This window comes from Melospiza georgiana, chromosome 6 (assembly GCF_028018845.1).
Source record: "Melospiza georgiana isolate bMelGeo1 chromosome 6, bMelGeo1.pri, whole genome shotgun sequence".
Lineage (NCBI taxonomy): Eukaryota > Metazoa > Chordata > Aves > Passeriformes > Passerellidae > Melospiza > Melospiza georgiana.
The window spans coordinates 30,455,366-30,480,249 of record NC_080435.1 but is presented as its reverse complement, the minus strand read 5'-3'; the positions used below and the strand labels follow the sequence as shown (position 1 = coordinate 30,480,249).

General features: G+C 39.6%; 1 protein-coding gene across 2 annotated transcripts in view; it reads right to left on the bottom strand.

The window, feature by feature from the left end:
• Nucleotides 1-2,195: 2,195 nt before the first annotated feature.
• The window catches only part of LGR4 (leucine rich repeat containing G protein-coupled receptor 4), a 74,324-nt gene continuing 51,635 nt past the window's right edge, over nt 2,196-24,884 (bottom strand). The window contains exons 5-19 of one of the 2 annotated variants that reach the window (XM_058026754.1): nt 18,501-18,716; nt 17,801-17,872; nt 16,280-16,348; nt 15,646-15,717; nt 15,488-15,559; nt 14,772-14,840; nt 14,115-14,186; nt 12,955-13,020; nt 12,302-12,373; nt 11,432-11,503; nt 10,619-10,744; nt 8,729-8,850; nt 8,107-8,181; nt 3,847-5,159; nt 2,196-3,575 (exon numbers count right to left, since the gene is read on the bottom strand). In XM_058026754.1, coding sequence (XP_057882737.1) covers nt 3,883-5,159; nt 8,107-8,181; nt 8,729-8,850; nt 10,619-10,744; nt 11,432-11,503; nt 12,302-12,373; nt 12,955-13,020; nt 14,115-14,186; nt 14,772-14,840; nt 15,488-15,559; nt 15,646-15,717; nt 16,280-16,348; nt 17,801-17,872; nt 18,501-18,716 — 2,452 coding nt within the window. In that variant the 3' untranslated portion in view covers nt 2,196-3,575; nt 3,847-3,882. Of the gene's footprint in view, nt 5,160-8,106; nt 8,182-8,728; nt 8,851-10,618; nt 10,745-11,431; nt 11,504-12,301; nt 12,374-12,954; nt 13,021-14,114; nt 14,187-14,771; nt 14,841-15,487; nt 15,560-15,645; nt 15,718-16,279; nt 16,349-17,800; nt 17,873-18,500; nt 18,717-24,884 lie in introns of both variants that reach the window. The other variant, XM_058026753.1, reaches the window with a different exon arrangement.

Sequence of the window (24,884 nt, the reverse complement as noted above, 5' to 3'; positions counted from 1 at the left end):
GCTGGAATTTTCAGAACACAGGTTATGCTTTTGTTACTGGAAACCAGTGAGGCACTTCATATTTTGTTACCCTCCAATCAAAATTAATTCCCTATAGCAAACACCACAGTATTTCTTATGGAAAACCTTCACTGTTACTTTACACTGGAGTATGAAATATGTCCATTCACCTTCCAAGTTCTTACATAAAACAGCAATCTGTACAGTGATACATTATCCCATTTCACTTCCTCACTTATGAAATCATCTTCAATTGAACCCAAGTGTTAAATCAGACTCTACAGTACAAGATGTGAAAGGTAATATTGAAAAAAAAACTCCTAAAAAAATTAACTTGTGCTAACAGTAAAAGATCAAAAGCATTTATGTAATTAAAAATTGAGAGCACATATAAAACAAACTGTGCATTGTGCTTTTAATTAAAAATATTACCCTGTAAATTGAAACTGAAGGCTTAAAAATAGTAATCAAAGTGAAAAGAATTACTGAAGTATCTTTTTGTAAGATTGAAATTTCCGAGTAAATTCATAAATAAACAGGAAAGTTCTACAGGAAAGAAATTTTAAAAGGCAAAAGGCATCTAGGTCAAAAAGTTGCAAAGCAGATGCATTATTTTTATAAGAGAATGAAAAAGCTCAATCTCAAAACAAAGAGCTCTCACCAGCATATTGCCACAGAGCAAGCTAATAGGTCAAAAAGTTGCAAAGCAGATGCATTATTTTATAAGAGAATGAAAAAGCTCAATCTCAAAACAAAGAGCTCTCACCAGCATATTGCCACAGAGCAAGCTAATAGCCATCTCTAAGAAATTACTCTTAATGGAGGTAAAATAAGGAATACCTTTGGCAATTTTGTGACCATCTCCCTGCAAAAAGGTGCTTCCTCCCAACAGCAGAAGGAAGAAAAACAACAACAAAATGCTCTCCTTGCCCTATGTTTTTCATTTAGTCAACAGCAAAGCCTTTTTGACTGCTAATCCCCGCACTGGAGCTCAGTATCGCAGCTGTGGAGAGGTCCAGAGGCAAGATGTGTGCCACTGCTGTAAAAACAGTTTCAGCTAGCTTTAGACTCTAGAAAACCACAGGAGTTATTTTCTGTGGGCACTCCAGAAGGGTGTCACTTGTTTCAGTCTGAAAACTGAAATTAGGAAGCTCTACCTACCTGAAGAGACTGCTGAGGTGACAGCTCAGAAAGCCACTGGTAACAAAAATCCCACAGGCTGCTAACACAGAACAGCTTTAAGGCAAGCTGTCCCCATGTGTTTGACATTGCTTTTGGAGCAGCAGCAAGTTCCCAGTGGATGAGAACACCTGAGCACTGTGCCCTGGGCTGGGAGCAGCTTCCCCAGCAAAGACACAAAGAAAGTTGATGGTTGTTATCTGGATTCTCCTGTGGCCATTGTCCATGGGTGTCACACACGAGGTTGCGCTGAGAGAGGCAGGTCTGCAGCACTGCTCCTGAACAGCCTGGCTCCAGGAGCTGCTCTCATATTCCTTCCCCTCCAGCAGCTGCAAGGCACTGGGCTGACTGCATTAAAGAGTTAATTGTAGGGTAACTGAACTCCAAAAACATCCTGAGATACAGCGAAATACCAGAGCTTCAAATGCATCACATCACCTTTGTACACAGCACGGCAGCAAAGGCTCGCTTGCAGAACAGAAGAAATAAATCCACAGGTAAGAACATGGAAAACACAACAGGCTCCCCACTGATTAGAAATGGTAGCTGACATTTACAGTCCTTTTTGAGAAACATTCTTATTGCCTCTGACACGTTGGCCAACAGAGGGAACATGGGATGAGCTGTGTCTCTTATACAGTGATGGCTCAAAAAACCCCCACAGTTTTCAACATTAAACAGTATAAATATGAAAATTATAATCTGTATGATTATTCAAAACATACTAAAAACATTTCCACTCAAACACAATACACAACACCTTTAATCAAGAGATTGCTTCATAAGAGGCCTAATACTTCATTTAAGGTTTTTAACCTTTTGCATGCCAAGAGTCATCATTATTCTGAAATCAGATCCACTTGTAAATTGGCAACTTTCTTGCTTTTCTGGCAGTTCTTTCCTGAAACTTTCACTACATGTAGCCAAGAGCAGATGAGACATTATTTATGGTCAGTAACTCTACATGTGCACTGTTTTCAGCTTTAACCTTTGAAAAACGGAGATAAATAACCATAGGTATTCATGTACCCTTTATTTGCTTTAGTGTAACATTCCATGCTAATTGAAGACGTAATATTCATGAGTGTAAATATAAGAATTAACAACTCTTGGATGGTTTTCTTCCCTTTTTACACTTGAATATTTTGGCTTAAAAAATTAACAGCATACAGTAAATATTCCTCCCATACTTTGTACAAACTACATGATTTTGATATACAAGGATCCTGTTTTTATTATAGTGACAATATACAACCACATCTATTTACAATGAAAAAAGTACATAAACCACATTTTAAACATTCTGCTACTGGCAGCCACTATTGTTTAGGAGGTAGCTTTAATTAACAAAATGAACTGAAGCCACATTTCCCATGATGGGTTCTATCAAATAACTTACAATACAAAGATAAAAATTCATTGTATGAACAGTATGTACAGTTTAATTCTCAAAACAGCAATCTAGCTTTAGATCTTAACAATAATTTCTCCAGAGTAACTGGGATGGCAGTGGATTTACTCTTGATCTAATGTATCATCCAAAAACCTTACATAATTACTTAATCATGCATTATTAAATTTGTATTGATCGTATTTTAAACTAAATATATAAAATTGATCGCTGGTTGTACTTAAATCACTTGGGTCTCAGAACTTTAATGCTTTAAAAAGATTGCACTGATTTAGGTGTAAATCAGTGACTTTGCACAGTGTACTTCACTATCAGTAAAGTATATTGGAAAAATGCTTTTTTTTTTCAGTGCCAAATTGCGTTGCATTTTCCCTCCATTTCCTGAAATCTCAGCCTGTCATAGGTATTCCTGGAGTGCTGTGACACTGGGCAGGCTGCAGAGCACTGGCAGCCTGATGGCACAGACATGAGCTGTGTGCAGAGGCAGCTCTGCTGTCAGCCCGCACCCCTCCCTGCTGCCAGTGCTGCCACTCGACTCCTAATACTGAACAAACTTGTGTGGTTCACCTGAAGCGATGCGCCATCACTGGCAAAATGTGTTTCACCCTACTGTTCCTGACAGCTGTTAATATTCTGATTCCAATAAATCTACAGAATATTGGATTACAAGTACTTTACTGCAACAAACTTTTTTTTTTTAAATTGAACATTAGCTAAAATACAAAACAAACACAGTATTCTGATATTGCTGTCACAGTTACATATGGGAGAATTAATCCCTTTTTTGGCCCTGCAATAAAATGCATCCTGAGATTCAATGCTGAATATACTATACAAAGCTAGCAATAGATTTTTTTGCTTAATTATAGAAAAGTCACATTAAAAAATAATTTCTATAATATTAAACAGCTGTCCTTTATATTGTGCTTTGTCAGGGGGGGAAAAAAAAAGAACTTACCTCACCACCAGAAGAAGCAAAGTATGACTGCAATATGATGTGGAAACACACTATTAGCATGTAAAAACTGTATAAAAGAAACAACTATTTTGTGAAAAGAGTAAAAATATTGGGTAACAATTTTGGTTTACCAATTATTTACAGTCAGGGCAATCGATTTATTTATTTTTTTAAAAAACGTATGGCTCAAGAAGTTACCGCCCACTTCCCTTCTTTACAAAATGACACTAAATAACAATTCCAAAAGTGCTTCCTGCTTGAAAGGTCAAAACAGGTGACAGTCTGCCAAACACGATACCTCTTTTACTGGAACAGCTGAGGGCAGAGAGCCTTGTCAGTCTTTGATCCTGGGGATGTTGTAGGCGTAGCGCACCAGGGGGAAGCCCCTGCTTTGGTAGAAGCAGGCGCGGCCGCAGGCCTGCACTTGGTCCGAGCTGTCCGACACGAAGGAGTCGTCCTCGTCCGCGTAGTCCGAGTGTGCCGACTGCGTGCCACAGTCCGACCAGGAGCCCTCCTGCCTGGGGCACGGCGCCACAGCCAGCGCCGGACAGCTCTGTGACTTCATTAAATGTTTGCAGGGCACGGCCTTGGCGAGAAGGAGCGACTCGCAGCACTCGCACAGAGCCACGTTGCCGCCCTGCAGGTGCGAGTAAATGCCGCAGTCGTAGTAGAAGTCCTGCGCCACGTCCCCCTGGGCGCCCGCGGCGATGGCCACTGCCCCGCTCCTCCTGCTCAGCTGGCGCCTCAGCACCTTCCAGTCTTCCTTGAACTTGGGGTTGAAGAACACGTAGAGGACTGGGTTCAGGCAAGCAGGCAGCGGGAAAAATATCAAAGTGACAGACTTCATGATTTCAGGGCTGATAGAAATGGCCGTGATCAGCGGTGCGAAGGAGAAGAAGGCAACAGGACAGAAGAAGATGCAGTTGGTGAAGATTAACCAAGCCACATGCTTAATGGTGCTGGACTGGGAGTTCTCGGAGAGATCCTCCTTCTCCAAGTTGCAGTAGAGTTTAGTGTAGATAACAGCCATCAGCAAAAATGCTAGGGAATTCAGCAGCACCAGAGTTACTGTGAAACCTAACAAAGGTGTTTCTCCAGTGGGGAAGGGCAAGCAAAGGGGTGATGCTGAGTACTCTGCTTTATAAAAAAGCGGTAAGCAGCCCGCTACCAGAGCGCACAGGAAAGCAAAAAATGCTGCGATTTGAAATTGTTTTTGGCGGTTGCTTTTCCCCTTTTTAATAAACTCCTTTGCAGACAAGCTCCGTTCAACAGCTGCCAACATCAGGAAAAAAATGGCACTTTCTGATGAAAAAACTGCAAGAAACCCAGCAATTCTGCAACCACTGCCAGTCTCCCACCATATGCCAAATTCAGCAAATCTTCCCCAAGATACAGCATCCAAGAAAGTTAGAATACCAGTGTAGACTCCCATAAATAAGTTAGAGACAGAAATCAGGCTTATGAACAGTTTGGAAGATGGCAATGTAGTACAGGATGCAAATATTGTTAACATGACAAGCAGGTTGAAGAACAAAGCGACCAAAAAAATAAACCAGACAGTAAGGCGAATCATCCAGCTGCCCAATAAATATTCACAAGGCTTAAAAGCACCTAGAAGAAAACAAAAAAGAAACAGAAGGACAACCAATTTAGGAAAAGATTCTGCCTTAATAAGCAAGATTTTGAGAAGGTCTTAAAAGTGAACTCCTCATTAATTCATGAATAGAATACACAGCTGAACTGCTAAATAGGTCAGCTGAAAGCAAACTATTCTGCTGGAGTTATTTACTAATTAATTATGCCTGAAATAATAATTACTGCAGTGAATGGTCACTTGAGAACATTTTGTATAAACAAGCCAGCTAAACAAACTTAATTACCAATTCAAAATAGCTTTTATTAGTGTGACCTAAATACTTTTTTATTTTATGTAGATTTCATATTTTATGGAAAAGGATGGCAAAAAACACAAAAGCGAATGTCCACAATCCCTTTGTAAGGGAGAAAAATTTTTGAGAAAGAACATGTTCTCTCTAAAAATTATTCACAGACATGCCTTCGGGCCTAACTTTTGGTGACAAGGAAACATCTGTAGAACAGCAGACAAATTCAATTTAAGCAGCTTTAATAAGGACAGGAATTTACCACAAGCCCTGTCCCCCAGCCCACCACTGAAGGGCACTGTGAGCTTGAAAAGTTATATGAAAAAGTTTTGTTTTTTTTCTTTTTTGCCACTTTAAAACAGCTTACATAATAAAAAAGTCCAACAAACAAAATAAAGGAGACAAGACAAAGAACAATAGTCACTATTACTGCATACCCTTCTAATTCCCCTAATTGCCATTTATTCCATAGGAAAATCCTACTGATTTTAAGTAACAATTGGAAGAATTTAACCTCTCCTATATCCCCATTAGGCACCTCTAATAGTACTAAGAACAGTAGCTCAGGATCCCTCCCTGCAGCTGAGGAGCACTCAAGGAGCAGATGAAAAATGCCAGCCTGCAAAGGCTGGAGCCTCTGAGCTGGAGTCAGCCTGTGACTGAGGGCTGGCTCTGTGCTGCACTGCCTTTCCTCCAGGCAGGGGAAAGGTAAGGACAACCCATCCCTGGTGTGGGCAGGAACAGAACTGCCAAGAATGATTCAATGGCAGTGCAAAAATCTCCCAAGGCCTAAAGCAACTTCCAGAAATTAATGAACTGACAAGCCAAAAAAAAAATAATCTTTTTGTTTAAATGGTCAAGCTTCATTTTTGGGCAGAAAATAATGAAGCCCACTAGATTATCAGAAAATCAGGAGTAAAACCCCTTTTTAGCAGGTACTCCTAAGTAAAACATCAATTAACCTTACAATACATTTGTGTGAAACAACACTACCTGCTATGCTGATCTACTTAAAAATAAAAACAACTTCCTGCTTATGAAATTTTAAAATATCAATTCTGTGCTTCCAAAAATCAATTTGAAGCCATTTTTCTAGTAGTTGTACTTGAGACAAATAAAATCCACTACCCTTTCCTGCCTTTCTCCCAAATCCTTTGGGTTAAATGTTTTACCCTCCTCTCACGCTGATATTCCCAGCCCATGCTGGGATGGGGCAAAAATTCACTTTTGGAAGGATGTTTCAGCAAACTTGAGCTCCTTGAGCACCATTGCTCAGCAATCCATTCTTTAGGCAAGGTGCAAAGTGGATGTCCAGGCTGAGCAGTGATTCAGAACTGACATGGTGGGTGGAGTATCCTATGAGCAGATGGCAGCATGGCATAGAAACTTGTTAGTACAAGAGGGACGGGTGAAAAACAAGGCAAACAGTGAACTTGTGGAACAAGCTCTTTCTTCTAGACCTACTACAGCATTTCTGGCATGGACAAAAAGAATGAGCTAAAGACTTCCAAAATTTAACGATGTAACACACTATCTTAATTCTCATTCTGTAAACAGGAGATCAAAAGCAAATAAGCACCTTTAACAAATTAACTTTTAGATTATGTACAATTACATTAATATATTTGACTTTCTGACTACAGGTTTTTTTTGGCTGTGATCAAGAAATCCTTATGGTATTCTGGATACTAAAGGCAGAGCTAGCTCAAAAGATAAACAGATTTTCATAACATAAAATAGTAGTTAGGAGAAGAGAAAGAAGTAAGACTTGGAAAGCTCCTGCTCACCCAGGAGTAACTTCATTGGAAGCATAGCGTATCTGTGTGTTCCTGTTTATGCAGACAAAAGGGTACAGGAGGTAGGGAAGGAAACTTCTGGAGAGGCAAAGGCAAAAAAAGCAAGAAAGCAAGAGGCACCACAGCAAGTGCTTCAGGAGCTGAGGGGAACCGTGTACAGAAACTGGCAGTCTGAGTAAAAGAAACAGAAGGGCAGAAACAAAGCTGCCTAGAATGAAAATATTCATTGCAAGATCAAAGACTTTCAACACTCCTGGACTGTTCAAGCCTGACTTAGAGTAAGTCTGGCGTGCCAATAAGACTGTTCACTGAACAAGTGTCTTGAGCAGTTTAAGATGCTGCTGCCTGCTCCAGCCCTCTGCTCACAGTTAATGCACCTACAGCAGGGCTGGGGAACAGATCACGTGGCTGCTCCTCATTCTCTCTCCTGGAAAGACATCAAGCTTCCTTAAAACCACCAATGATAGACAGCAGTTTGAGTTAAGCTTTTAAAGCACAGGCTGAACTCTCACTGAAACAGATGAGCATTCACAGTCTGCTCCAGACAGCTCCTTGGAGAAATAAGGCAGCATTAGGAAGCAGGGCATTAGCAGACTCCAAATATAAGCATTTCAGTCTTTGATTATTTTGCTTATGGAAAGAAATTTTAGTATTTTTCCTAGCACAGCTCTCCAATGAAGGGCTACGTGTCTAAAGCTGAGTCAGATCTTTGTGACTGCTCGTCCAAAACAACACTGACATCTAATCACTGAAAGCACTCGAGAATTTAATCTTCTGTGTACAGAATGACTACCAGGAATCAAAGATCTAATTCACACAACTCTCTGCGTAACACCATGCCTGAAGTTCAGTGTGGCTAAAGCACATGAGGAGATTTACCTGTTGCTGGTGTACAGTGAATAATAGTCTGTCCCAATTCTTCATTTTTCTCATTTCTTAGAATATCTGCATTAGCTGTAAAAGTGAAAAACATGTTAGTTGTAGGAAGAAAACTAAGGGAAATGGCAGTGAAGTTGCCTAGGATGGAAGTAGTTCACTGACACCTGAGCCTTGTAATAAGTGAAGTGGTTCTGGTTTGCCACATAAGGTCAAGATGCTTAGTGCAGAAATTTCTGCTCACAAGGCTTTGTAACCAGGCAAAGAAAGGAAGGATCTGTGGAGCCTGAAGTAGTCAGGGGAAGGACAAGTCCTATCTGAATAGAAAGGCTGAAACACTGAGAACAATAAAACCATGACAGAAGCAATATCTGCAGTTTGCCTTTTTTTAAAAATTACTATTTTTTCAGACAGGCAAGTCTTGCAGCGTCCAGCATATCTTTCATGTGTTTGGAAGAAACATGGCACTGCTGATTTGAAAGCAATTGCTAAGCACTTTCAGAGACCTCTTCTGTATCCCTATAAAGAGTTCTATTTTTCCTATTCCCTTATTCAAAGGTAACACACACTGTTATTCTAGTCAGGTACAAAACAATACTGCTGGTTAAGTACATGAAACATTTACCCTTCTCGTGATCCATCAAGGCACCTTGATCTTGGTGACTGGAATCTTCAGCATTGGAGTTTAGATAAGAATCACAACCCCAAAATGCACAGCACTGATAAGCATAAGGTACAGAGAGTGACCTGAAATACAGGCAGGACAAGGAAGACCATTAAACTTTGTAACCAAAGTTAAGACGACCACCTATTAAAAATATTTTAATAGCACACTTCAGTGCTGAACTCAAATCTTCCTTTTTCTCACAGTGGCTGATAAAAGCTGTTTCAAATTGGTATAAGCATTTCTAATGAACTCTTGCACTGAGATAAAGGACAGGTGATGTATACAAGTGAGAAGTACAAAGATGATGATATTTAGCTCTCTACTATTCTTTCTACTCCATATACAAACCAAATTCTGATCACGGTTACTTTGTGGCATCGCTGTAAAAATTAAAGTGAATCCTAATTAAGTAAGCTAATTAAAGAGTAACTGTTTTGTAAGAAAGTTAATTCCCAGATGACCACAACCTTGTGTTACATCTTTCCTTCTCACTCTTCATTCTGTGATATCAAAAAAAGATTTATAATTTTTGTGTGTTTGGCAGAAATGGTACATACTGTTATTCTGGCAGAGAAGAAGTACATCTTCACACAGAGTTCTAAAAAAACCACATAAACAATGAGGGAATAGCAGACCAGAATCTAATTTTTTTCACTCAGGACTACAATATCAACTATCCTGAATTATCTTCTTGAAAATATTTAGGAGGAACATCAGACTGCTTCTTCTAAATGTGCAGAAAGATCTTTGTGAGATGGAAAACAGTTCATCACTGTCTGATCCATCTCCCATAGAAATCAATTACAGGTTTCCATTTGAATGGTTATTTTTATTCTTATCATTTGCCTCCTAGAAAATATATATAAAGCATGGTGATTGTGTGATCAGACACCTGCCTGTCTGCTCCTGTTTTCCTCACTGTGAAACACAGATGTACTCAGTTCAGTAACAAATGGAAATCTACCCAAAGCACTACTCTCAAACCAGATGACATCTTGCCTGAAAAGTGGTGGAGGATATTAAAAAACCCCAGGAAAATTATCTGTAACTGGCTTGTACACCAGAGCAGTCAAATGCTCTGAGAATCTCTGCTGGTCAGAGTGACCCTGAGATGTTTTAGAAAGTCTCTTTTCCCAGCCTGGCGGTCGAAGAAGGAGTCAAAACGCTTCAGTTCTCGTTCTCAAGGTTGTTTATTGTTTCTTGTCTATAAAATTATTTCTCCTGTCCTGCCGAGGTCTGCTCAGCAAGTCGGACAGAGGCACTCTGCCCAGCTCAAAAGGCAGTGTTGTCTTTTTATACTAAAAATTACATGTACACTATTTGCAATAACTTCCCTATTAATACCTATCATCTATGTTAGACAGTGAGCTTCTACCTTAAACCAATCTAAAAATGCCAAGATCACAGCAGAAGGTGGAGGCCAAGAAGAAGAAAGGAGGAGGACAGGGCACGCCCAAATTCCTCCATCTTGGGACCCTGACCCCCATTCTAAAAACCCCAAAAAATCTATTTTTCACCCTGTGATAAATTCACTATCATTCTACTTAAACTCTTTTGACTTGTAATTCTTCATATAAAGGTTGGTAATTGTTTTTTCATGGGTCAAGATCAAAGGCACAGGTCTTGGGCTCCATGCCAAGGTCTCTGAGCCCCTTGACAAGGTCTCGAGCCCTCCAAGGCAGCCAGAGGAATTTCCTGGGTTCCCACAAGATGCCCTTTCTGCAGAGCAGCACTGAGGGCCCACAGGACTCAGCACAGACCATTTGCCACGCGCGCTGCACTCAGTGCTCCATTCAGCAAAGCCTGCTGGGCACTGCAAGCACCCTGGGCTGTTCTTCACCAACGTACCGCAGCTTGGCGAAGTTCTTGGCTGCCAAAGCTTCCTTCAGCTCAGAATTGCCTGTGAGTTTCAGCTGGTTCAGGCCACTCAATCCTTCAGCTGGAACTGAACTGAGCTCGTTGAAACTCAGGTCTCTGGAATGTGAGTATTAACACCGTGTTACAAAGTAAGTTTGAAGACCCTCTGGCCCACATTTCATTAAAGTAGGGAAGGGCTTTATCACACCAGGCTGTGGTCTGGAAATGCCTGTTAGTGCACAGGCACTCTAAAGAAGTGTGCCCTGCATGTATTCGGCTAGCAGGAGCCTTCTTGATTTACAGGTGTTAAACAAATGATGAACACATCATGTGGTGGTGTTTGCAGGTCCCCAGCATGAGGGAAGAGATGAGAATCTTGACTCCATGTTTCAGAAGGCTGATTTATTATTTTATGACATTATATTAAAAGAAAATTATATATTAAAACTATACTAAAGAAAGAGAAGAAAGGATTTCCTCAGAAGGCTAGCAAGCAGAGGAATGGAATGATAATAAAATCTTGTGACTGACCAGAGAGTCCAAGACAGCTGGACTGTGATTGGCCATTAATTAAAAACAACCACATGAGACCAATCAAAGATGCACCTGTTGCATTCCACAGCAGCAGATAAACATTGTTTACATTTCGTTTCTGAGGCCTCTCAGCTTCTCAGGAGAAAAATCTTAATGAAAGCATTTTTCATAAAATATGTCTGACAGCATCACTTTTAAGCTAAAAAGATTTATTAGCTCAGCAGCAGAATGCTAGAGAGAGGAGGTGACTGCACAGAACAGCCTACTTACAGGTTAAGAAGAGCTCCAAGAGTGATGAAAGCTCCCTTGTGGATCTGATGGATCCGATTCCTACTGAGGTCCCTGCAATGAATGCCAAAGGAGATTATTTGGCAGTTTCACCGACTGTAACAGCCACTGTACTGAGAAAAAAGCTAAGGTGCCAAATACACCATGGCTGTATCAGAAAAGCAGAACATATCCCCTCTCTTCCCATTCAGCCAGGTGCAATAGCAGCCAAATTCCTTGGTAATGCAGCTGTATCCTGCTCCACCTCATCTCCCATTCCTGCTCCCTCTCCCAAGGCAGAGGCTGCCTCTGGCATCACCTATTCCCAGCATGAAGGTGCCAGGATGACCACTTTGGTGACAACTGCATCTATAGCAGGGCATGTTGGCACCTTCAACAAAAAAACAAGCAGAGGAGCATCTGGTTTGCTGCATTTCAAATCCAGCTCCAGCTTCTGCTGAACCACCATGAGTAATAACATTCTTCTTAAAATACTTGTCTATTTCTGGATTGTTCTTGCTGCTAACTTAATACAGCTTGAGTTGTAAGGGGAGAAGATAATTGTTTACTTATATGCTTCTCCTGAGGAAAATAGATAGCATCTCTCCAACAAATACTACATAATGAACTAATACAGTTACAATGCAAAATATTGGACCACTGAAAAAAATCTCATTCTTTTAGACTTAATATTTATAAAAATATTTTCATAGGCTAGAAAAATATAATGGAGAATAGAAGGAACAGGGCTGAAACTGGCTGCTGGCCTTTTGCCATCAATCAAACTTGTAACACCAAATCCTGACATCAGTTTACATGGGAATCAAAACCAGGATCTTGTTTTACTCAGCACGCAGCAACATCTGCACTCACAGGACACGAAGGTAGGATAGTCCTTGAAAGGTGTCCTCTGCAATTTCATGGATTTGATTATGCTGTAAGGAACTGCAAAGGGAAGAAGCAGAAACAGAACTTTATTAGCTGATTTCAAAGGGTAGCTTGGTGTCTGCTAATGGATGGCTTTAGCCTTTACCCATTCCCCCTCCCAGACAGACTGTCAAATGTTTTGCATCAGCTATGTTCATACAACCATGGAGCACTTTTTCCTGGCATCTCTGCCCAATCCCAATTCACAGCTCATTTAATTTAGAAGAAACTAGTAAGTGTGGCCTGAATTACTTACAAGCTAAAAGTAACACTTTGTGAACCCTAAAGAGTCATACTGAAATTTAAAACAACTCTCCTTTCTGCATGGAGTCTTTGGGCATATTCTAACCATTCCATTTATGTGCATAGCAATACTACTATGAAATGCAGGATTAAGCTGTGTCTTTCATTACTTTTGTATCACAGGAATAATTAAGCATTAGATAATTAAGAAAGGCAGAGAATTCTCATGAGATCTATCTTTTAATGTCCTTAATTTTTAAAAATTTGGATCAAACATGAAGCAAAAACATCTCTAGAGATGTGGTCTCAGAATACTAAAGAGTTTAGAAAAATAAACAACACTTATTTCTACTTACATTTCTTCCAAGGTGTGACAGCCCTTAAAACTTGGGAGGTCCTTGATATTGTTATAAGACAAGTCCCTTCAAAACAGAAAATGGGAGAAGAGTGCTTAGTTCAACTCCTTTCTATTTGAAATATCTCATCACTTGTAACTATTAAACAGATTGACAGAAAAATCATCCTGTTAGTACCATTCTGCTAAGAAACCAAGGGTAGTTTAGAGAAAAATCACAGAGGATATCACAAGTATGAACTCTACATCTCACTACACACTTATCCTAAAAACATTCAGGATATGTTCCCTGAATTCTGAGAGTTATAATCTAAAAAATTTATTCATAACCTGCTTTTTTAGAATAAACTAAGTAAATTGCATGTAAAGCATACAAATTCGGTGCCAATTTTGTTTAGTGTGCTTAAGCAAAGCTAGGAAAGTTCAGAATATTCTGTGAAAGAATGAAGAAAAAAAAAGACTAGAAACAAGCAAACAACCTTAAAATTTCTATTTGCAAGGTAAATGGCTGGTAGAAAATAAATCCCACCTCATAATTTTTTCTCTCCTGTTTTTTCTTCTATCAAACAGAATGTATTTTTTCTCCTCCATTTTTCAGGATTTGTTTTTGTTCCACATTTTCCTGTGTGCATCCTTTGCAAACATGGTTCGTTCCCATCCCCTAATGGTTTCCGTTACCAGTTTGGGTTTTTTTGCATTAATTTTAACACATCCTCACTGGTTTTTATGTCTAGCCTTTGCATTGCCATGTTCTTCCTAACTCTTCTCTCCATTTCTTTGGTTCCTGATGCTCTCTCCTCTGCTCCTGAACACCAGAAGTTGAAGCTCTGTAACTAAACTCTTCTTTAACATCTGAATGTAGCTGAGTACTTTTCTGTTAACAATGAGTGGTGGCACAACAAATTTGAAGATTGGTCTCTGCAGCACCACCTTACATATCTCTCTAACACATGAAAGAAATGCAACATACCCCTAATAAAGGGGACTCTGCTTAAGGAATGTAAGGCATTACACCAAAACAAAAAACAATCAAGAAACCACATTTCCAACTTTGGAAGGACTACTAGGATGAAAAGTTGAAAGCAACACTTATTTTAAATTAGATTTAAGTTTCTTTCAAAACATTCTGATGCATGAAGAGAGGCACAATATTATACTTACAAAGTTCGAAGCACCTTTTGCTCTTGGCATAAATTAACAGGAATACTGTTTATCTTGGTTCCTGTAAGGGTTCTGGGGGGGGAAAAAACAACAAAGCCACACATATAAATGCTTGTTTTATTTATGACAGATGGCATAACAAGGATATATAAGAACAGAATGCTATTGGGATGCTAGATTCACCCACCAAATTTTGTTTGGTTGGTTTGGGATATTTTTGCTTTTGTTTTCTGGGAGGTTTTTTGTTGGTGGTGGTGGTTTTGGGTGTTTTGTTTTGGGTTTGTTTTTTTTTTTTTTTGTTATGGGGTTTGGTGGTTTTTGGGGTTTTTTTTTTGGGTTTTTTTTTGGTTTTTTGTTTTTTTGTTATAGTGGGGTGGTTTTTTTTTTGTTTTTTTTTGAAGAGGACAATTTTTCTGTTTTTCATTTCTGGGAGAGGGGGTTAGTATCAATAGCCTTTTTCATAGGCTTTTCTAAGCTTCCCCTACTAAAAAAGAACCCACTAAGTGTCACCCAGGTATCACAGTGAGGAAAACTGTACTGTTACATTTATTGTCAGGAAGAGAACATACATGCAGTTTCTCTCCAGATCCACTAATCAGATTTCAATTACTTCCCAAGAGGTAAACCCATGAATTTATTTCTGCAGAAGGCACTTACAAGCTCTCCAGATTTACAGTTCCTGTCAAATTAGGAAACCACTGCACCATGCTGGCACCCCGAATGACCCTGGAAAAAATCCCCATGAAAATCAGGTGTGAAGTACTACGAAATTGAATTGTGACATTCAGTCTTATTATCAGGTAGATATTTACACCAAGGAGACATTCTAACATTCTTACTGCTTTTAAATTTTATACTTGAATAATGTGTGAAAGGCTGTCTTTTCACTGCTTCTTCTGCCACTCATTTGCTTAATAAATTACTCCTCCACGAATAAAGAATTGCAGTTCATCAAGCTGCAAAGAGTGCTATCAATACACATGAAAAGTGCAGCTTGCAGTTCCAAGTCTCACTCCATTTTGCTTATTCATCAGCCCCAGAAGTGGTATCTTTTAAGAGCTTACATGCACTAACCTGCAAAACATTCTCACCATGTACATCCCTGCTCAAAAAACATATTGCAGATTGTTTAACTAAGAATCTGAGCATTTGGCCTTGGGTTATGTATTTTATGAAAGGTAATTTAATAAACAAGTTGTGGAGCATATTTAATAGAGCTTCTTAAGAAACTAGATATTCCCAACAATAAGAATATTTATTAGAGCCTACTGAAAAAAAACCCCTCTTATGTAAGAGGGAGCCAGAAAATTTGAGTTCTTAGCCACAACATTTCATATCTATTTATTGTACAGTATTGTCAAAAAGGTACTTACAAGGAATGCAGATCTGACAGATTCTGAAATGCTGAGTTCCCCACAAAAGACAAAGGATTATCATACAAATGTCTGGGAAATGAAAAACACATTTCAGTGTTTGTTCTTACAGTCACTGTCTGCAAAAGGCTAAAAATAGACAGGTGAAAACTACTTACATTGTTCTCAGAAGGGGGTTTCCTGCAAATGCACCATCAGGAATTATGGAAATGTAGTTACTGTGAAATCCCCTAAAGATAATAGCAAAGAAAAACACTTAAACATTAGCATTTAAAACTATACTGCCAGCAGATTCAACCAGTAGTCATTTTCATCATACCTACTCAATTCCCAATCCTGCCTTAACAAGGATTGCAACAGGACTAAGTCCATCTGCAGGAATAATTTTAATGATTTCTGTCTACTGCACAGCAGCTAAGCTGAAAATATTTCATTAGAAAGGAATTATTTTGACCCAACATGATGCTGTACTTTCACTTTTCCCACTCATCTCTTAAGGAGGGCACAAGGAAAACGTGCATCACCGAGCACCTAACCTGGAGGCCAAAACCCTCTCCTGATCCAGATGCTAATGCTTCTCCTGCTTATGTAATTCCAAAATAATTTTCAACAATGCCCTCTGCAGATGATGATTATATTTTCTTTTAATTATAACCTCACTTAGCATAACTTAACCTAATTTAGGCTCCTGCACAATGAGTCAAGCATTCTTAAATCCAGGATTTTTTTCCCCTTTTTATTTATGAAAAGGAGAAAGAAAACCAGTAAAAAGGGAGAGTAAGTAATACTCACAACTCCTTTAGACTTGGAAGTGCTTTTATGGCTTCAGGGAACTCTACCATGTTATTATAATTTAAATCCCTAGAAGAAATAAAGCAAGAACATTATAAAATTTTTAACAGTAGCCATGAATTGTCAAAGTAATTTTTGTTTAAGACAGTTCAACAAAAGAAAAAAGTTCTCAGAACACCTTTAACTAGACCATAGAATAACTTCAATTTAGATTTAATCTTCTGATGTTTTACATACTTTGTAACCAGCTAATAACTCAGGTAAGATATTTAATATTACCCAGAGGATTATTCATATTAAGTCATATAATATTTCCTTACAGCAAAGCTCCATATTTTTCAATACCTCATAGATTTTTCTTTAGCAGAATTTACACAGAAATGAACTATGATTTTAAAGATTTTTTTTTAAAAGTAGATACAAATCACTACTCTTTACTATCATCTGACTAAGAATACCTTTTGTTAAGGCTTTATAAAACAAACAGTAAATAAACCATTATGTAAAAGCAGATCATGCAGCAAAACCAATTATAAATACTGACTATCAGCACAAAAAACCTCATGAAAGATTGGTGATTAGGTAGGATCTATTGAATTCTCAGTTAAGCTGTCACTGTTCCAGCAGTAATGTCAGGACCTCTGCAAAAGGGATTCCTTATAATGGAATAAATATGTATATTTATTCCATTATATAAATATTTATTCCTTATAATGGAATAAATAATGGCAAAGCCATTTTCAGAGTGCTGTGTCAGCTGTATCTATTTACCCAGCACGTCATTGCTCAGTTGAGGGTGAGAGAGATGAAGTAAGCAGCATCTCTGGACTCCTCCCAGATCCTCATGTTAACAGAGCTTGTCACTGGCTTGCCCTTGCCCTCCCTCATTAGTTTCACTAATTTGGCATTCCCCAAAGCATACCAAAAGGCACTGCTGAGGGAGATATCACTTATCAGACATCCTCTGAGTGAGCTGCAGGGAAATGACAAATGTGACCCAAGCAGCTGAAAGCCAGTCCTTGCCACTGAGGCACTCGGGAGGTTCAGGACGAGGAGCAGTGGAGCAGCAGCCCTCTGAGACTCCCTCAGAAAGCTCCTGTTGTCACACAACAGCTTTGGCCACGTATCCTAGAGATGTTTAACCCTACAGGAAACCTGAGAAACAAATATGTGTCCCTTATCACTCATGGGGCCACTCAAACACCTGTGATCTGTCCACCTGGCTCAGCAGAGTGCTGTGCAAAGGTACAGCAGCTAGAGCAGGGCTGGGAACACTGCAGCCACATCAGCCAGCATGACACCTCACCCAGGCTGGTATTTACCTGCTTCTCAATGTAGTTAATTCCTTTTTGGTGGGGCAATGCACTGATACCAGCCTTCAGCTCCAAAACTGGGCTGGACACAACTGCCAGTGCACACACGCCTGATTTGCAAAACTTTCATCACACCAGCATGGCAACCTTGATTAAGCTGAGACTGAGACAAACACTAGCCACAAGTTAGTTTAGGAAACATACTTACAAGGTTTCAAGGTTGTCTAATCCATCAAAACAGTGTTTTCCTATAGTTTTTATTTTATTATTATGAAGATGTCTGAAAAACAAAACCAAAACACAAGTGAATGACTTCATATAGGTTAACAAATTAGCAGATATTTCTGTGAAATCAAGAGGTTAAACAGTTTAGGAAAAAAACATTGCATGGGATGGATTACACAGAAAAATACCTTTCACTTCCAGACAGAATATTTCATCCTCATATGGAAAAAGAATAGATTGCTTGCAGTCAGGACAACCTATTTTAAATCTTTAATCACTATCCAGAAATGTGATAAAAAATAGCAAACACAGAAATCAAATATATTTTTCTTATTATTCCACAGAGATTTTTAATATTACAAAGAGACAGGTTTCAGCTAAAATAATTTTTTCTTCTTTTCGTATCTCTGAAAGCTGTGACAACCATTGTTTTGAAGTATTCATGATGTAATGAGATGTCAGAAATCAAATCTCATTACCCACAAACAATGTGGCTTTTTGTTTAAGAGAAAGTCTTTAGCAAACCTTAAGCACGTTTTCTACCATACATGGTATCACCTCAGCTTGGCAGTGGCCAACTGAGCTAAAACACAGCAAAATATCCATTTTCAGTGCCACCCTGGATGAACTACAACTGTCACTGCAGAGAAAAGCCAAGTGCCCTGTGAAACACAAACACTCACAGAACAACCAGGCTGGAAAGGTTGGTGAATGCATAGTCAGGAATGTGAGTTATCCTGTTGAGAGCCAGAGTCAAGGCTTGCAGGGAGGGGAGATTGCTGAGTGGAGAGATGGGAACCTCTGTCAAGCTGTTGTCATCCAGCCAGAGGTGCCTCAGCTGCAGCAGCCCCTCAAAGCTGTCCTCTGGGATGGCAGTGATGTGGTTGGCATCTAAACGCCTGCAGGGGAACAAAGAATTCATCAGCAAACTCAAACTGCACAGCAGCAAAGCCCAGCTGAAGTCCTACTATTCATCAACACCTCTGTTCAAGCTTATGTGTGAATTATTTTAAATAATTCAATACTTCCAAGTTTGAAGTGTTATTAAAAGATCCATGAAAACCTTTTCAAAGGCAAATGAAGACCCTATAAAATAAAGTTTCATAATAAACTTTTCAGACATTTTTAATAAAACATTTGAACAAATTGATATGCTTATAATGCTAACCAAAATGAATTAATAACTCTATAAGGCATCTCCCACAAAACCCCTAGCTTTAAACACAGCAAAAATTCTTTCAAACAGTAGCTTGACAGCATGGCTAAGACTGCAGAGGCATTGACTCATTTGAATGGATTATCCCTACGTCACCCTTATTGACAGCATCGTGTACTGTTGTATGCTTTGGTTTGTGGCACTGCTATACAGTAACAAAGCACCTACTTTAGAGAACAAGATTATTAAAAGCTGTTTGTGAAGAAAGTCAAGTTATGAATTATCCCACAAATTAAAACATCTCAACTACAACTGATTGCTGTATTGCCCCTGATCTTTTCTAACATTCTCCAGAACAAAAGGCAAAATAGCACATCAGCACTATTACCTACTGTGCACCACTGCATTTGCCATCATATTTTCCCCCTAAATGAATCCAAATTGAAAAATTAGCTATAGTAACTGTCCTGGTTCCAGCCATGACAGGGTTAATATTTGCAGTAACTAAGGGTGGACAAGGGGACATATCTAGGACCCAGAGGTTATACAATATGCTGGGAAGAAGCAAAACATTCCTAGTCCATGGACCTCAGTGGGTCTGAGAAGGCACAGAGCAGAGAGCACTGAGCAGCATTTGATGGCCCTTCTCCAGGTCACCACACAGCTGCACCAGGGTGACTTCCCTGCAAATACAAGGAAAGAGGATGGAGAACAGAGGGCACAGTTTCAAGCTACATCAGGGAAGGGATAGGTTGGATATTAGGAAGAAATCTTTCACCCAAAGAATAATAAAGTACTGGAATGCTCTTCCCAGGGAGGTGGTAGAATCACCACCTCTGGATGTGTTTAAAAAAAGACTGGCCATGTCACTTGGTGCTATAGTCTGGTTGAGGTGTTAGGGCATGGGTTGGACTCGATCTTAGAGGTCTCCTCCAACCTCATTATTCTGTGATTCTGTGACAGCACCTTGCACAGCTGGTGTGAAACAACTGCTGCACCAGCCATGGTGCAGAGACACAGAACACACACCCTCCTCCAGTAACAGGGATGCTCATTAAGATACAAATCAGCACAGCTCTGGAATTCCTTAGCACTCTCCAGTTTCTAAAGCCAGGAACAGATATGCTCTTGAAAGTCTAGCTGGGTGAGTTTCAGAAGTAATTTCCCCCAGCCCTTCATCCTGTCCTTCTCTGGGCAGGCAGTGTGGACCAAGTGACTTCACTGCATTTGTCCCCAGGCACAGTCACAACAGATCTGATCCCAGTATTTAAAGGACATGCAGAATTCAAAGGGAAAATACAACCCTGACTAAGAGTTAATGAAGAAGACAAGGCTGATCACAAATTTAACACACTTCATCTTTTTCCTTAAAACAGAGGTTTGTTGTCATGATGCATGCAGTTTGTGTGTTTCAAATTATTATGAAAAAAACCCATCAGCTGAATTTCCATGCAATAAAAAGTCCAAAAATGCACCAAATTAAGCAACAAATATGTATTACAATTGGGAATTTACAAAATTATCTGCAGTGAAAGTTCTCTCCTAAGATGAGTGAGGTGTCATTAGCTCTAAAGCCATACATCAAAGAGTGAATTCCTACGGTTCATACACTGGCATCCCCTCATCATTTGTCCATGGTCTGAGAGCTGTGTATGATGTTCTACTTGAATGCTCTCAGGCTGAATGGAGACCAGAACATCTCACAGAAACTCAAGTCTGATGACAATAAAGGAGGAAAACAAAGAGGCTGGGGGAGAGGAAAAAAGCCTGAGGCTCTGTTTCAGAAAAAAAGCAACTAGAAATTACCTTTCTTCTCTCCTAAATTTACACAGCTCCCTGAAGATCAAAGAATTATTTCCCAATGGAATAAACATATCAGAGTTCTTCTAATTTCTCCCCTCCCTTTTTTTCTGAGGTTTTTTTGGGGTTTTTCTTGGGTTTTGTGTTTTGGTAGTTTGGGGGTTTTTTGTGGTTTTTTTTTTTGGGGTTTTTTTTTTTTTTTTTTTTTTTTTTTTTTTTTTTTTTGGTTTTTTTTGTTGAAGGAGGGGGTCAGTTTGGGGTTTTTTTAAGAGAAGAAGCATACTCAAGAGACAGGCCTCATCTAGTCCATCTGTACTTCCACTGGCACCTTGCTAAATCCCATTTATTCTAGGAGACTTTGGAAAACAAAAGCACACAAGAAAACCTGCTGTCCTGCCCCTCCTCTCCCAGCCTTAAAGGAGGAAGGGAACAGAGGAATGATGGACACACACAGTGAGGAGCTGAGCTCAGCCAGGAAGAACAGAGACAGTCATGGAGATGATGTCTCACCCTGAGTTTTCAGCTGGCTTTGCCAAGCCCTCTATCTCCCAGAACAGGAAGGAGGACTGAGTACCCAAGTACCCCACTTCAAACTGATGACTCCCCACAGCCATCCCAGCTGTTATGTTTATTTTCTACAGCCCACAGCAGCAGAGGTGAGGGGAGAAAGAACACCACCACCCACCAGTGACATTACCAGGGAGGTGTGGAAAGTGAAAGAGGTATTTTTAAGTTATTTGGCCTCATCCATAATTTTTTGTGTTCCTTCATTTCTCCTAAGAGCCTAATATGCCATGGCTTTCCTTTCTCTTCCAAACAGTCAAAGCTTATCCACATGATACTGAATGCACACAGCAGGAACACTCCTATTTTGTGTGAAATGCACATAAAGCACTTAGTGAAACAACTGAAAAGCAAACCTAAAATATTTGACAACCTTCACAAAACATTAACAATTAAGGACCACAACTTTTCTTTAAAGGGCATATTCCCTAGCTCCAATAATTAACAAAGAACAAGCAATATTCTTTGCTTGGACTGGACTTTGTACAAAGACTGTCTTTTTCCATTATATTGTTAAAGATACAAGTATATTCTTCAAATTAGACCTTAATCTTTCTGAAGCTACTTCAATTCCAGCTTTCTTATAGACACTGGCTTGTGAGAGACCTTTACATTACAGTCTATAAATTAAGAGTTCAGTTGTGGAGCTGTCATCTTCACTTTCATTCCTCTCATGTTCCCTCCTCACACAAGCCCCAACTCCAGAAGAAGAAAAGAGCAGAAGGATGATAGAAACCTAAACATTCAGCAGCTCTTCCATCAGTATTTGATATATTGTTAAAAGAGGATAAAGCAGGCTCTTCAAACAACTGACTCTGCTTTAAGGAAACCAGAATTAGTAAGAATGCCTACCCCAATTCAAACGAATAGGAGTTCCAAATGTAACACACACATATAAGTGAAATTTTACACACAAATGTACACACACTGCTTAGGGCAACTGCCCTACAGCCTGCATCCCCCATAGGTAACACCTGGGAGGCCTCCAGGACCAGCCTCACCAGCTCTCATCCCTGACCACAGGCTCTTTCAGGCTTCAGTGACTAGGAAGCTTTAACAGCCTTGTACTAATAGCCTAATTAACAGCCTTGTACAGCAGGAGTTCACTACTGCTGATGTTAATAAAAGGCATATCACTCTCAGCTCTTGTGTTAAACCTCTTCTGCTCAATAGCAATCACTAAAGAACACTGCTCTTTATAGAGCTCCTTCAAATCCACAAAGAAATCACTCCAATAGCAGTGGAGGAAATTTTCAGTCGGGAAGCAGAGTGCTGATAAGGCTGGTACCTGGGAAATCCTGCTGCAGGGGGAGGCAGTGACCCATGTTAGCGGAGGCACTTCAGAACACCGAGAGTTTGCTCACTGCAGCAAACAGTGGCTCTCTGGGCCACTGGGTGTTGAGAACATCAACACAAGGATTTGCTTGATTCAAAGACAAATTGACAGCAGCCCTCAGAAACTAGTGATACATGCTGAAGCTGTTTCCATCGCTGGTACTGATGGGCCAGCACATCTGTTTCTCCACATCTGTTCACATGGTAGCAGTCAAAGGCCACAGTTTGCTGTAAAGTCCCCACAGAGGATTCAGCTAATTTTGCCTCCATGCCACTTAATTTTACCATCGCATTTAAATTTCTGATCATTGAATTTCTAAATAATTCCCTGATTTGATTTAAACTTAGCAATTCATTAAGCAAGCCCAGACAGTTAAAAAAAAAAAAAAAAAACAAAACACTAGAATAATGCCAGAAATTCCTGAAGTTCACAAAAAAACACACCCCACTTTCAAGAAAACCAGAACACCTTCTAAAGATAAAGATGGCATGGAAAAATAGGTGAAGTGTACAAAGCAGTATACTTAAAGATTTTTCAGCACAATCAGATAATGCTCAGAAGAGATCTTATACATTCTTAACTCTAAATATTCAAGGAATAAAAACATACACAGTGTATTTAAGTCTGTATTGGTTTTGCAGGTTAAAGAGAAAATGTGTCCATTTCTTCCATTCCCGTTCTGATTAATCCCATATTTTAACACAGACTAAATCTGAGGGCCAGTGCCCTTTAACCCCTCAGTAACAGCAAAGCAGGGAACTAGAAAACCTCTGAAGACAAAGCATTAAAAGGTGCTTAGCTGAAAAGACACCTGCCATAGTAAGGGGTGCATGCTACATATAACACAGTTTAAAGCTTCTAAACTTCATCTAGTCCTTGCTGCTGATGAGCACCTTCCACAGCCTCACTACTGTCCCTACAGACATGTCCTGTCCTTCCAAACTATAATCCAGAATCACAGAATTATCAACTGGAGCGCTAAAGCACTCTTTAAGAAGAAGATAGCAGAATTAGAACAGAACAATGTATTTTTTGATATAAGATTATATTTGCATTGTTGTCTCCAAGTTCAGGAATCTTCCCTTCTGACACACTTTGTGTTTATGGCTTATGTTACTGAAATTGTCAGCAACATGAACTATGGCTTAAAATCAGACAGTTTCATTACCAGCAGAATGTTTCTAAACTGACTTTTTAAATAAAGACAGATATTAACTTGATCTGTATAAGGAACCCTTCCTAAAATACAAAAAAGCTAGAAATTCAAGCCTGCAGCTGATACGTGCTATAACATATATTTTAAATATATCTGAATTTATTTATAATGTTTTAAATTTATATTAATTTAAAGTCAGAGATACTGAAAATTACTTTGTAATCAGAAATATTTCAGTCAACTTTCTATTTTTAAATATGACTGAAATATGCCTCCATTCTCTGTCCCCATGCTTTAGCCATACATTTTACCTGGCAAAACATGATTCTGCTGTCATTTCTTTCAGTTCTACATTAGGAGTCCAGTGTTTCCCACGTGGGCTGAGATGATTCCCACTCCCAGAAAACATTATCCCATGCCAGTTCAGCACATTCATGCCTCCTGCCTTATCCTGCCTCAAGGCTGCTCCAGTCTCCTAAGACAGGGAAGCAGACTGAAGAACTGGTTATGGTCCGGCTGAACAGATCAGGCTGTTGAGGGAGTCAGCAGCGCCAGCAGGGAGTGCAGAAATGCCTGCTGACCACAGGCATGGAGACACTCACCATGCAGCTCAGGTGAGCACCCACCCACCCAGCAGGAGGGGCAGGAGCTATCACAGCCCAGTATCGCTCTGGCAGGATCCCAAATCCCACAGTCTGCCAATCTGGCAGAACTGCTAAGCTGCAATGCTGTGAACTGCTCCAGTATTCCCTGCATGTGGACAAGTGTGCACATGTGCTGGGACTACAATTACAGTAAATCATACCTAATACATCAGCAAATATTGACAGGCTTGCAGAAGACTCCTGGGTTTGATGGCAAATGCATGGTGGCAATTAGGTTTGTGGGTTTTTTATACAAGTGGAATAAAGCTTTCCTTTGTAAAGCATCTGAAAGTCTTTGTTTAAATAGTGTCATTCCAATATTTGTTACACACTGGGGACAGCACCAGAATATTCCTACTAGCCCTATATAGCTGGGTTTCTGGGGTCAGTCAGAGCAGCCCTAAAGATTGC